This window comes from Silene latifolia, chromosome 1 (assembly GCF_048544455.1).
Source record: "Silene latifolia isolate original U9 population chromosome 1, ASM4854445v1, whole genome shotgun sequence".
NCBI lineage: Eukaryota > Viridiplantae > Streptophyta > Magnoliopsida > Caryophyllales > Caryophyllaceae > Silene > Silene latifolia.
The window spans coordinates 36,199,559-36,214,320 of NC_133526.1; the positions used below are offsets into that span (position 1 = coordinate 36,199,559).

Here is a 14,762-nt window from a genome sequence, read left to right on the forward strand (position 1 = left end):
TCCTGAGTTGTAGTAGTTGATTATGGATTTGATACATTATCTTTTTCATATACTATTTATAACTTCATCGTTTTTATAATATTTTGTTTTTCATGTGGATTGTACCGACAACATTGAACGCCACAAAGTGAACTGAATTACATTATATTTGTTTTGGTCCGTAATCGCATTAATGAGCTGATAACTCTGGCTATTATATTGTGCAGTCGATTGATGGTAGGTTCAACGAGCCATAAGTCAATCAGTTGGCTAATCGATCACAAATACGGGTTATAACGATACCTCGTAGGACAATCGTTTTTGTGACAACGTAATGGAGTCCTAAATGTTTAAAAACATTCGGTGCCAGGTCGTGGATTGGACGTCTATTGTGTTCCTAGAGTCGATTCTTTTGACTATCGACTGTCTCTTGAGATTAAGGCAGTTTTTGGGTGACTTTGGTTTCTTTCTCATGGCTTGCCGTAACTGGAGACTAAGTAGATTTTTTCTGGGTCATTTCATACTGTGCTTACATCTGCAGGATTCGAGTTGAAGAAAATATCCAACCCTTATCAGGTATAGTTATTTCTCAGGGCCACTCGAGGAGTTGTAACTGAAATGCATGGCCATGCTCGAATGATGATTCGTTTATCAGTTAAGTTACTCTCTAGTCGGAGAAACAACTCTTGATATTGATCACTTGTAAAATACGACCCTTGTGAATACGGATTTTGCAAATTGTTTTACATTGAGTGGGAGAAATTTTAGGATATGAGAATCGGTTATCGCACATACACTTGTGAGGACAAGTGGGAGTTTGTTGGAGCTTGTGTCCTCCACAAATTAGTGTGATAACATTTATAAATCTCTTATAGGTTCACAAGGGTATACTTCGTATTTTATCAGTTGATTAACGATTACCTAATAACGGTTGGCTTGCTAGAAAGTTTGACGTTATTATCATACAGATGGCGGTGATCAACTGGTCCCTAAAAGTCACACCTAAAGGATGTGTTTGAGAGATGTGATTATAGAAATGTAATCACATTGATGCCTTATATGACTAAACAGTTAGTCAATGTGATGATGAGACGATTATTTAATGCCGATTAAATAATATTAGCTGAGACGAATTAACTGTCAATTCGTAAATTAAATATAATAAGTTATATTTAATTAATGTATATAATGTAAGCTTGAACGAATTAAGATGTTAATTCATAGTTAAATGTAATCGGTTATATTTAATTAGCAAATTATAAATATGCGATATTTATAGTTAATGTATATATTATACGATATTGTCATAATAAATGATGACGGACCGGTGTTAAGTGTATGGACTTATTAATACAGGACGACATTAATGACAATTTATAATTAATACACATTTATACATTTAGAAAACCAACCTAAAATAAGAAGATATTTTCTCCTTATTGTTGGTGTTTTTTTTCGGTCAAAGGGAGATAAAAAAGGAAGAAATAAATCTTCCCATTTCACTCCCATTTTGGCCGAATTAGAGAAGGAAAAAAAAAAAATATTCCCTATTTTCACTCCATATTTTCGGTTATAATAGGAGTGAAAGGAGGATTATTTTCTCACTTGTTTTTCCTTTGACAATACTCTCATCAAAACAAAACCCTAAATTTTATTTTAGAAATTAGGGTTCCTCTTCAAGTAAAAAGGGGATCGATTCTAGCAAGAAGAAAAGGGCATATCTCATATAATCTTGGGTGCAACTGATAGGTGAATATCATTGCGATATTGTTCTTAGGCCGATTTTGCTAGGACCGGAGGTTGATTTCATAATCTCTCTATTTTGTTTATGCAAATTTCTTTTATGACTAGTTTTCATATTAATAATTTCGTTATAATCCTTATAATGTTAATGGAAGTATACCGATGATTCCTACAGTTTGCGCTCAACTCGTCCATTTTGTTGAGGCGTCCCAACACAAGACGTTTCAAATTTTATTCCATGAGTAAAAACATATCCTGCCATACAGTTAAACTCCGTCCCATTGTCACTACGAACAGTTTTAATAGCTTTAGAAAATTGCGTAGATACCATATTGAGGAAGCTCATAAACATGTCGGTTACTTCAATTTTGAAAAATCATCCATAATTGTCAAAAAATATTTCGCACCACAAGATGACGGGATACAATAAGGTCCCCATAAGTCACAATGTATCAATTCAAACAAATCCGACGCATGCTTATTATTTAAAGTAAAGTTATTCCGATGTTGTTTCGCAAAATGACATGTCTCGCAAACCGAGTTTTTATTACAATTAAAATGACTAAAAGAGGGAATAGTCTTAACCACTTTATCTGACGGATGACCCAAGCGACGATGCCAAAGATAAAATTCTCCCTTCTCGGACACCGTGTTCACCGTCAATGGCCTCTCCCCCGCAAAAATCCAATACAGTCCATCCCGCAGCTCACCGGCTCCAATCGTCGTCTTCGAGAAATGGTCCTGAATGATACAAGAACTTTTAGCAAACTCGAAGCAATAATTATTAGCCGAAATTAGTTGTGAGACAGACATTAAATTGCATTTTAAACTGGGAACATATAACACATGAGTAAGAGTTAAAGAATCATTAATATAAACCGATCCCATGAAGTTGGAGACGACTTGTTGGCCATTTGGAAGACCAACAGGACGTCCGACAATGTTTTCACGATCCTCCAAACATGACAAGGTTCCCGTGACATGATTGGAGGCTCCCGTATCAGTTATCCAATTGAACCTACCACTGAGACGATCGGAAACAAGCAGATTATGAGCAGAGACACCCGTTGTCACGGCGTTAGCGTGTACAGTTCCAGCAGTAGAACCAGACGCACCCGTGTTCCCTTCTCCAGCAGCAGAGCCCGAGCCAGAGGCTCCACCCCGTGAACCCCCCCCGAGAACGACGACGATACTCCGCCAATATACGCGGCCTGTCACCCCACCAGTCAAGAAACTTCATTGTTTTGAAGAAATATGTCGAGACATCATGGCCTCGAGTGTTACAGTGAAAGCAAATCATTTTATGACGTTCCCCATGCTCTTTATCTCGTAGGACACGCCAGTCAATATTGGAATTAGGGGACGGCATAGCAACAGGTTTCTACAGGTCCCTCTAGGTTCCTCTAGGGTTCTTCCAGGTTGTTGGTCTCATACCTGCTGGGCTGCTGAAACCTAACTGGCGCGTCGCTTCGACCTGCCCTCTCACATTCGTTCGAGCAAGTAAACTCCCTAAGTTAAGGAGTTTTCTCCCGTGCCATTTGACTACATGACCCAAGTAAAGTCAAGCTGATGTCAAGGCTGCAACTTCAGAAACATCAGGGGGCGGAGTGGTAGTACGCAGTCGTTCCTCTTGGAGAACCAAATTGTAAGCACTATTAAGTGTGGGTAATGGGTCTTGTTGAAACTGTTGAGAACGAATTTGGCCATATAAAGATGGGTCGAGACCCATGAAAAATTGATGTAAACATTCATTATCAAGACGCTTGATAGCGGCTGGACCAATTTCACACTCACACTTGCCACACTTACACGCAAAAGGGGGTTCATGTACAACAAGCGAATCCCAAAGCGATTTCAATTTACCGTAATAAGAGGTGATGTTCATACCTTTGGATTGCTTAAAATCTTTTAACTGAGTTTTGAGATTATGAACTTTCGTACCGTCTACCACCGCGAACTGCGTTTCCAACTCGGACCACAAGGCCGCAGCGTCATAACCGTAGGTCACATTAGTAAGCAAAGATGGGTCGATCATGTTACGGATCCATTGTACATGGGTACAATGAGCCACTTCCCAATTTTCGAGGTCGAATTTGTTGGTGGGTTTTTTGATGGTTCCATCAACAAATCCGAATTTGCGTCGCGATTTCAACGACATTTTCATTGACATTTGCCAATCGTCATAATTGTCTTGACGAAGGACAATATTCGAAATTTTAGCACCCGGTCCATCTTGGGAACCGAGATAATAAGGACTAGAGGGATCAATTTTTGGAAAAACGACAGGCATCTCGGCATCTGTGTCGTCTCCGGCCATGATAGGCGGCTTGATGATTTTCGTGGTGAAGTTTTTAGGTTAAAATATTTTGAAGAGAGGAACGAAAAAGGTTCGATACCATGTTAATGTGATTAGGAGAATAAGGGATGATTTGCATTGATGTGTGGCATAAGCCTTAAATAGGTTACATAATAACTAGAATGACCTAGTAAACAGGAAAGAATATTGCAACAATAAGATTGATATCCTAAATATGCTAACAATATTATTCTAGTAATCATATATTTCCGTAACAGATCACTTGCATGTGTCCATAATTAAACAAAAAACGATAAACATAAACAAATAAACTGAAAAAAATTTATGAAAACGAGAATACCGCCTTCGTCATCATCGATTGCATTTTTTCCTTTAGTATTCTTCTTAGCGGGTTGTTTTCCTCCCCACCATGTTAACAATATTTAAGGAAATGTTTTGGGTATTTGTTGGTTTGTATGAAGATTTTGATTTTTGAGAGAAAAGAAGAGAATTTGAAATGGGTGAAGTTGAGTGACAAGTTTTATGAGAGAGAAATTGAAAGTGAGAAATGTGACAGGTAATTGATTGAAGTAGGTTAAATGTGTGTCTTTAATTTTTGTGGTAAAAAATGAAGCCTTGGGAAGGGTAGAGATTAATTGATTTTTTAATACCAAGAAGTTCCCTCAGCACTAATCAACGAACAATACAAGTTTGTGGCCTCCTATACCGTTTTGCATTTATACGGTACTATTCGACCCGTCGCAAGCTTGTGACGGATATACCCGTCACAAGCAAGATGGATTGATTTGCATTTATGCTTGGTATATCCCGTATTAACAATTTTAACATTTAAAAAAAGACCATAATTAACAACTGTATAAATGCAAAAATACCAACCATTTAACCTAATTTTGAAAGAATCAACAATTGAACAAATTATTTCATAAAATTGTACGTGTTAAGTCACAAAGTTTAGGTAACATGCACTAAATGCACAAGCACAACTATGTTTGATGCTACGAAGTGAATTGTAAATAATTGACAATTGAGAATTAGGCGATCAAAAGTCCTTTCGTAGAAGTAAAAACACCGAACCTTGTCCAACTTGCAACACACATCTGTAACACGATAAAATTCAATTTAAGTCGTATATAGTAGATCAAAAAAGTTAGGTGCTAACAAGATAATATATTATACTAACTCAAAAGATAGTTGAAATTAAAAAAAGTTATTGAAAACGAAAAATTAACTAAAACTTGAAAAGATAACTGATAAGGTAGTTGAAAATTAGGTGCTGACAAGATAATGTATTACATAAAAAAATGTTTGGCAAATTAGTTGATAATTAACTGGTTTATGGTGAAATGACCTAAAAAAATATAAGTATATGATAATTATTTAATATTACAGATTGAAGGGTAAAAAAAAATATAATTGTGTTGTGATGAGTTGTTTTAGGTGAAAAATTGAGTATTTTGTGTTAGTCTTTGTCTGAAATCCTTGTTAGTATATTGTTGCATAATCCATGTGATTTATATGTTGTTGGATGATGCATAATTGTTGGCTTTTATGTTGAACTAGTTTTAAATCCGTGCAAAATTATACGAGTATGTATCTGGGCCGGTATCAATGGTTTTAAATGTATTTTTTTTTGCATTTCTATTGTACTTATCTAGTTGGTCTAGATGAGCGATCTACATAATTAATGTTTAAACTTGTTACAAATACGTGTTCACATGCATGGTTTAAGAGGAAATAACAAAGGATATTTTTTTTCAAATATATCGTACTATCTAGTTTTTAAAAATTATGCATGTAATTTATTTGCATTATATGTAATTAAATCCCGTAATTAAATGTAATTCCTTCTCGTAATTATGTAATTTTATTATTATTTAATTTTTTTTAAAAAAATTATGTAATTCATTTATTTTTAATTAGTTTCATTTATTTCGATTTGTAATTCATTCCGCTTATATGCCATTAATTTCATTTATTCGGAATGTATTAAATTATTTCATAGTATTTGTTCTAAGACGGAATTTGTCACATGTTTGTATAGCCGGAATTCTGAAGAAATAAATACATTGCACACTAACGGGTTCCACCATAACATGTATTTCCAAAAAAAAAAGGCTGAATTAATGACGTGACACGTGTTGGATTGGGTATTGTCTTCTGAATTAATAAAGATAAGATTGTGATAATTTGTGCCAAAAATGGATGCTGGTTTTTTTTTGGTACGAAAAAATGGATGCTGGTTAAAGTGTTTGAATCTTGCTATATATTGAACCTTGATTTGTTTAAAAACGCACCTTCCAATATTTGGTCAAAAAAATATGTACCAAAAAAAAAAATATTTGGTCAAAAAAATAGCTCCGTGCCATCTATTTGGACCGGCCTTCGGCCTTTTTGTTGTTTCATCCATATGATTGTTTTATTGTTATTAATCTCATTAATGGTAATGACCTTTTTGGCCAAATGTTGGGTAATGCTGCAAATATTGTTATGGAACGTAGGAATCTTCTGAACTGCTCATCCTCTTTAAATATCGTCTTTAAACCGCAAAGGAATGATCCAAGCGGTAATAATGGCGTCTTTTAAGTGGAACAAACCCCTTACCCATCTTTGTATCACTAACTCGGCGACTTGTATCAAGCTTTCTTCTCACCATTCGACCATGACCCATTGACAACTTTACACTTTCATTTAAACTCTTTTATATTTCCCTTTTTAACCAAAAAAAAAAGTGGTTGCCCGGTATTGCAACTCCCTCCCAAACCTAGACACCCAAAATCTTACTTTAAATGCACCCAATTCGATAAATATTTTCAAAACCCAAGGCAAATTGATTAAAAAAAAACTAACGTTGTTTTAAAGAAAAAAAATTTAATAAAATGAAATAAGTAAAGGAAATATTTAGGAACTAAATGACATCAATAATTAAAGAATTACATGAATCAAGGTACATTCAAACGAGAACGCATACAACATATACCTAGCTTTAATTTGGATATTTTCCAATTTCAATTTAAATTGTCTACAACATTATTCAAGACGTAGTTTAGTCATCTCATTAACAATAGCCAAAACATTAGAGCAATATTGAGAAAATTCTTTGTTTTTATTTCCCATAACCTTTATTGCATTTGCTGTCTTCAAACCTTCTTCACAAGTATTAGCATTGGTCATGGCGGTCGACATCCATGTCTTAACGTCATTGAAGGCATTGGAAAAGAAGGCCACCATGGAATCCTCGAGTTGAGCCATTGCATCTGTGTATTGGTCGGAGCAATCGGTCAATGCCTGTTCAATTTGAGGGCCCAACTCAGGGTCTTCAAGCTTTTCTGCAACCCAATCTGATACCATCTTACCAAAACTCGTCGTAATGTTAAGGGACATAAAGGCCAAGGTCTTTATATCCGCGTTAGCGCTCCCGGGTTGTTCCTTGAGAGTTTTTATACATAAATCTTTGTATTGAGCACTAGCACAAGCCTTTGTTATTAAAGGATTATTTTTGCCATTTTCTCCTTTATTGGTAACTTGTTTTGCTTCCGTAGGAGGATTGCTAGATGTTGCATGTGCAAGTATAACGAGGCCAAATGCAAGAGGCAAAATCAACAAAACGTTCTTCATTGTTTTTCTTTTCCTTGGTTTTGAATTTCGAGTTTCGTCGAAAGCGTGATTGAGTTTTTAAACACTAATTTTTACCAAATGCAATTGAGGCAATTATTTTTATGTGTTTATGGTTCTTATTTAAATGGATGTTTATTGGTAATTTGGTTATGAATGAATGGTTAAGAGATCTTAAAGCTACTCCATTACTATTATTAAGATGATGTTATGTACCAGATGTTTACGTTAAGCTCTATCATGGTCTTGCTTCTTGTGTTTGCCACCACACTTCACATATTCAGTCTAAAGGCTTTAGACGGAATATTCCGTTTGAAATGAGAATTAGTGAATATAATATTCCGTTATCTCTATTTTGCGGCCCTCTGCCCCTTGTGGTCCGTGTACTAACGTTATTCTTGAGTGTAGGGACCTTTTGTAGGACTCTCCCCATTTGAAGCTGGTTTTGGAGAAGAGATCGGCCAACCGTGTTGCGGATGCCATTGCCCACATTGCCATTCGTGACACTAGTCCTTCTTTAGGTTGTTTTGAGTGGGATTACCCCCTCCTCTTGTATTTCATCTTTGTACTTTAGACTCTGTTTTGGCCTGCGTGCCTCTCTCCCCCGACCCGCCCCCGTGATGTAAACTTTAACTCTTTTTCCTGTCTTTTATTTAATCTTGTTCCTTTCGTCCAAAAAAAAAAAAAGTTGTATTGAGATTACGAATTGTCAGTACATCAAGTGTATCATGTTATGTATGAAATATTCTGTCTGAAATGAGAATTAGTGAATATAAAATCAGTCGCAAAGTTTTATGCGATTTTTTTATCCCGATAAATGTGAATATTTTATCATAAAGTTATAATTTTTATTAATATGTTAAAAATTGATCAATATGTCGTTTGCGAAACATAGCCTAATAGTTAAGATCGACGTATCGTAATAATAGCTTACAAATTCGAAATCCCTTCCCCCATATTATTGTACTGGCCTTACGCTGTTGAATAATGCTTCAAATAAGTTATTACAATAATAATGCGTTAGTATAAAGGTGAGTTATTGATATTATGAGTTAGTGTGTTAATGTTGAGAATAAGTTATTTAGTTTATGATAGAAACGTAGAAGTATTTATTTTATATATTTAGTTTCTACGTTAAAATGTTATATTATAAGGCTATATAAAGGCCTCCCATCTATGTAATTTATGCATCAAATAATAAACAAATATCTATTTATATTATTTACTCTCTCCTTTACCAACAAGTTTGGTATCAAGAGCACTATAGGCAAGAGAGAAATTTTAAGAGCAACGCAGCTCCTCTCTGTCTAAATCAGGTAAGATCAAATAAAAAAATTAGTGAGTGAAATATACAGATTTTTCCCATAAAATAATTTTTAGAGTGTCATGGCCACTAATGGAGTCTCTGTAGGGTAATATCCGTATAATACCCTTAAATTATAGGACTATAACGTAAATTTAATATGCAATTTATTGTCATAAACGAAAAACAACAATGAAACGATAAAGATTAAGAATCAACCTCGGGTCCTTTGTAGTGCGGCGTAAAGAACAGAAATCAACAGAGATTTTCTCCTAATCGTTGCACCCCAGACCGTCTGAGACTATGCCCTTGTGCTAGAATTACTCTCTAATTGACTTGCAATATTGAGAGAGTTGTTATGTGAGTTTTTCCGATGTGAGATCTGAATTTTGAGAGGCAATGTTCTCAAAACCCTAATTGTTTTAGCAAAATGAGTGATTAGGTTAGAAAGGAGGAGAAGCTCTCCCTTTTGTTCTCTCACTCGGCCAACCGTGAGCCTACATGGGGAAGTGGGCTTCCACTTCCTCTTAATTTTAACTCGTGGTCCGGTTCGTAAAATGCTGAATGTATATGACGCGGTTTTATTATAAATCGTCATCGGTTATCGGTTATTAAAACATCAACTAATAACTCGGATTAATTGAAATATTAATACATGTCCGACAAAGACAATATTGTATAACTAATTCAATATACATTAATTAAATATAACCGTTTATATTTAATTTACGAATTAACTGCTTAATTCGCCTTAGCCAATATTTTTTAATCCGTATTAAATAAAATATCTCGACATCGCATTTTGACTAATTACTAGTCAAATAACTCAGACTAACTGCTTAGTCAATTTTCTGGCATCAACATGACTGTATTTTCATACCGTCACATCTCTCAAACGTATCCTATAGGTGTGACTTTTAGGGACCAGTTGATCACCGCCATCTGTATGACAATAACGTCAAACTTATCTAGCAAGCCAATCGTTATTGATAAACGTGGACCAACTGATTATAATACAAAAGTATACCCTTTGATCCTTTTAGAGATTTATAAGTCCTTGCACTAACTGTAAAGGACACCAGCCCCAACAAGCTCCCACTTGTCCGTACAAGTGTATGTGCAATGACGTTATCCGCACTAACTGGAGGACACCACCTCCAACAAACTCCCACTTCTCCGTACAAGTGTATGTGCGATAACCGATTCTCATATTCATTTAAAATTTCTCCCACTCAATGTAAAACAATTTGCAGATCCGGATCCGCAAAGGTCGTATTTTACAATCGATCTGTATCAAGAGTGGTTTCCCCGACTAGAGAGTAACTTAACTGATAAAACGAATCCGTATCCGAGCATGGCCATGCATTTCAGTTACAACTCCTCGAGTGGCCCTGAGAAATATCGAGTACCTGATAAAGGCTGAATATTTCCTTCAACTCGACTTCTTCCGATCTAAGCACGATGAAATGACCCGAAAAAATCTACTTGGCCCCCTGTTACGGATGACCGTGAGAAAGAAACCAAAGTCACCCAAAATCTGCCTTAGCCTCAAGAGACAGTCGATAGTCAAAAGAATCGACTCTTAGGATCACCATGGAGGTCCTATCCACGACCGGGCACCGAATGTTATAAAACATTTAGGACTCCACGTCGATGTCACAATTGTGTCCTACGAAATATCCGTATAAATCGCCTCTGTGATTGGTCAGTCAACCTTTTGACTTATGGCTCGTTGAACCCACCATCAACCAACGTCACAAAATAATTACCTTGAGTTATCAGCTCACGTGGGCAATTAAGGACCAAAAATATAATGTTTGTTCAGTTCACTTTGTGGTGTTCAAAATTTGTCGTACAAATCCACATGAAAAACAAAATATATAAATATCAAAACGATGATGTTGTATAGAGTACAAAAGAGAATGAATCTAATCCATAAAAGAGTACTACAACTTAGGAACACGTTTAATTCCCATGGAATTAACGTGCCCTTCATGCTTATCTTGTCGTAATGGTTTAGTGAGAGGATCTCATGCTATGTTATCATCGCAGCAATCTTTTCTATCACTACTTCCTTTTGCTCCACGTAATCTCGGATTAGATGAGCTTTCCGTTGTACATGTCTAGACTTGTTGCTAGACTTAGGCTCCTTAGCTTGGAAGATGGCACCACTATTGTCACAATAGATGGTTATCGGGTCATTCGAACTAGGCACTACGGATAGTCCATGTAAGAATTGACGCATCCATATCGCTTCCTTTGTAGCTTCAGACGCGGCATAGTACTCGGACTCGGTCGTAGAATCTGCTTAATAACGGTTTGTTTGGAACTCTTCCACCGACTCGCAACGCCATTAAGAGTAAAAACGAATCCAGACTGAGATTTCGAGTCATCTCGATCCGTTTGGAAGCTACCATCTGCGGAACCGGTTGCGCATAGCTTTTGAGGGCCTCCATAAGTCAATGCCCAATCTTTAGTCCTCCGTAGGTACTTAAGAATGTTCTTGACAGCCAGCCAATGTGATTCACCTGGATGCTGTTGGAATCGACTTGTCATACTCAATGCATATGCCACGTCCGGACGTGTGCATATCATGGCATACATGATTGATCCTATAGCCGAAGCATAAGGAATCCGTGTCATGCGCTCTTTCTCTTCCGGTGTCTCTGGTGCCTGAGACTTGCTCAAATGCACCCCTGGAGCCATAGGAAGAAACCCCTTCTTGGAGTTAGTCATGTTGAATCTCTCTAGGATTTTGTCTATGTAAGACTCCTGACTGAGAGATAACATCCGTCGTGATCTATCTCGATAGATACGGATGCCCAGAATTCTTTGTGCCTCACCCAGATCTTTCATCTGGAAATGGTTTTTCAACCATACTTTCACCGAAGTTAAGAGAGGTATGTCATTCCCAATCAGGAGTATGTCGTCAACATACAATATTAGGAAGACAATCTTGCTCCCACTCGACTTGATATATAGACATGGTTCCTCGACCGATCGAGTAAATCCATTGTCTTTTATCACTTGGTCGAAGCGATGATTCCAACTCCGAGATGCTTGCTTAAGTCCTTAAATGGACCGCTTAAGCTTGCATACTTTCTTAGGATGTTCAGGATCGATGAAACCTTCGGGTTGTACCATGTACAACTCTTCCTCAAAATAACCGTTTAAGGAGGCGGTTTTCACATCCATCTGCCAAATTTCATAGTCATGAAAAGCGGCAATCGCTAAGATAATCCGAATGGAACGCAGCATGACTACGGGTGCAAAAATTTCATCGTAGTGCAAACCTGGCACTTGGGTGAAACCTTTAGCAACTAGTCGTGCTTTATAGATATCTTGTTGACCTTCCACAGAATGCTTTATCTTGTAAAGCCATTTGCATTGAAGGGGACGAACCTTAGCAGGTAAGTCAACAAGATCCCATACGTTGTTCTCATACATGGAGTCCATCTCGGATTGCATGGCCTCAAGCCATAGCTTTGAGTCAGAACTGGTCATGGCACCTTTATAGGTTGCGGGTTCACTACTCGTTAAGAGTAGAATGTCATCTATGTCATGTTCCTCGACCATACCAATGTATCTGTTCGGAGGAATAGAGACTCTTCCCGACCTCCTAGGTTCCTCAGGAATATTCACCGCAGCCGGGATTGAAGGAATTGGTTCCTCCAATGGTTGCTCGGTGTTTGGTTCTGGAATCTCCGACAGGTCGAAGGTTCTATCACTCTTTGCATTCTCGAGAAATTCCTTCTCTAAGAATGTCGCACTAGCCGCAACAAAAACACGTTGTTCGGTTGGCGAATAAAAGTAATGACCAAGTGTTCCTTTAGGATAACCTATAAAGTATGTCTTGACCGATCGCGGGCCGAGCTTATCCTCGTGTCTCCACTTGACATAAGCCTCGCAGCCCCAAACCCGTATAAAGGACAAGTTAGGGACCGTTCCCTTCCATAGTTCATATGGAGTCTTGTCAACAGCTTTAGACGGACTTCGGTTAAGTATTAGAGCAGCTGACAGAAGAGCATAACCCCATAATGAGTCAGGCAACACGGTGTGACTCATCATGGATCGAACCGTATCAAGTAGTGTTCGATTTCTCCGTTCAGACACACCATTCAATTGAGGTGTTCCAGGTGGAGTTAACTGTAGGGCAATCCCACAGTTCTTAAGGTGTTGATCAAACTCGTGAGAAAGATACTCGCCACCACGATCTGAACGTAGTGTTTTAATCTTTCTACCCAGTAGGTTCTGTACCCGATTCTGGTATTCCTTGAATTTCTCAAAGGATTCACTTTTGTGCTTCATTAAGTAGACATAGCCATATCTACTCAAATCGTCCGTGAAAGTGATGAAATACCTATAGCCTTCTCGTGCGGTGATTGACATAGGCCCACATACATCCGTATGTATGAGTCCTAATAGGTCAGCAGCGCGCATTCCAACACCTTTGAAGGAAATCCGAGTCATCTTACCGATGAGACATGATTCACACGTGCCAAATGATTGAAAATCAAAGGCCGAGATAGCTCCATTCTTTATGAGCTGTTTTACGCGTTTCTCATTAATGTGTCCCATACGGCAGTGCCATAGATACGTTTGATCTTTGTCACCAACCTTTAACTTTTTATTCATTACGTGCAATATTTCAGTGGTCTGATCTAAAACATAAATTCCGTTCATGGAGACTGCCTTGCCATAAATCATATCGTGTAATGAGAAAATGCAAGAATTATTCTTTATTACAAATGAAAAACCAAGTTTGTCAAGTGCGAAACCAAATAATGTTTTTAGAAAGACTGGGTACATAATAGCAGTTATATAAAGATAACTCAAATCCGCTAGGAAGCTGGATCACATATGTTCCCCTCGAGACGGCAGCCACTCGTGCTCCATTCCCGACACGCAAGTCCACCTCACCCTTTACGAGGGGTTCGATGTTTCGGAGCCCCTGCACATGATTACACAGATGAGAACCACAACCAGTATCTAGTACCCAAGTTCCGTAACTTGCGTGGTTAATCTCAATCATATGAATAAAAGTAGAAGGAGAAGACATACCAACAGGTTTAACGCGACCTGCTTTTATGTCCTCATGATAAACAGGACATGTACGCCTCCAATGCCCAGTCTTGTGGCAATGATGGCATTCCATGTTATCGGTTTTGCTCTTTGTCGCGCCTGATGAGTTACTTGCCTCACCAGGCCCACTCTTACCTGAACCCGACTTCTTAAACTTCGCCTTACCTACTGCTAGGTCTGCTTTAGCTTTGCCCTTACCCTTGCCCTTGTTTGACACAACGAGAACATCCTGTTTCATACTCCCACTGAACTTCATGTCCTTCTCGGTCTGTACGAGAAGGGAGTGCAGTTCATGAGGACTTTTCTTCAAATCATTCATATAGTAATTCGCTCTAAAGAGCGCAAAACCATCGTGGAGTGAATGAAGCATGCGGTCAATCACAATGTTCTCGCTGATTTTACAATCAAGCGTCTCCAGCTTCTCGACATTCTCAATCATGCTGAGAATGTGTGGGCTAACCGGTTGGCCCTTTTGGAGTCTCGCATCAAAGAAGCGAGTGGTATGCTCATAGGTCACGATTCTCGGTGCTTTCGAGAATTCCTTAGTGAGCGTGGTGAAAATCTTGTTTGCACCATGGGCTATGAAGCGTTTCTGCAAATTGGGTTCCATTGCAAAAATGAGTACGTTTTTAATCGCACCCGCTTCCATACAGAAATCGTTAAACTTGGCGATCTCATTAGCTCTAGCCGTGGGACCTGGGTTTGGCGGGATGGGCTCTATTAGAT

At 37.9% G+C, this 14,762-nt stretch overlaps 2 protein-coding genes across 2 annotated transcripts; both read right to left on the reverse strand.

Moving 5' to 3' along the window:
* Positions 1–3,283: 3,283 nt before the first annotated feature.
* On the reverse strand, positions 3,284–4,039 carry LOC141644053 (uncharacterized). Its single transcript, XM_074453472.1, has one exon. It carries the CDS (start codon positions 4,037–4,039, stop codon positions 3,284–3,286), a length of 756 nt encoding a protein of 251 aa, XP_074309573.1.
* A 3,027-nt stretch (positions 4,040–7,066) lies between these two features.
* LOC141644061 (putative invertase inhibitor) lies at positions 7,067–7,654 on the reverse strand. Its single transcript, XM_074453484.1, has one exon. The coding sequence runs from the start codon at positions 7,652–7,654 to the stop codon at positions 7,067–7,069; it is 588 nt and encodes a 195-aa protein (XP_074309585.1).
* Between the last annotated feature and the right edge of the window lie 7,108 nt (positions 7,655–14,762).

What these genes read in the sequence shown, in the direction of transcription:
- LOC141644053 (XM_074453472.1), bottom strand. Translation starts at nt 4,039, where the DNA reads ATGGCCGGAGACGACACAGATGCCGAGATGCCTGTCGTTTTTCCAAAA.
- LOC141644061 (XM_074453484.1), bottom strand. Translation starts at nt 7,654, where the DNA reads ATGAAGAACGTTTTGTTGATTTTGCCTCTTGCATTTGGCCTCGTTATA.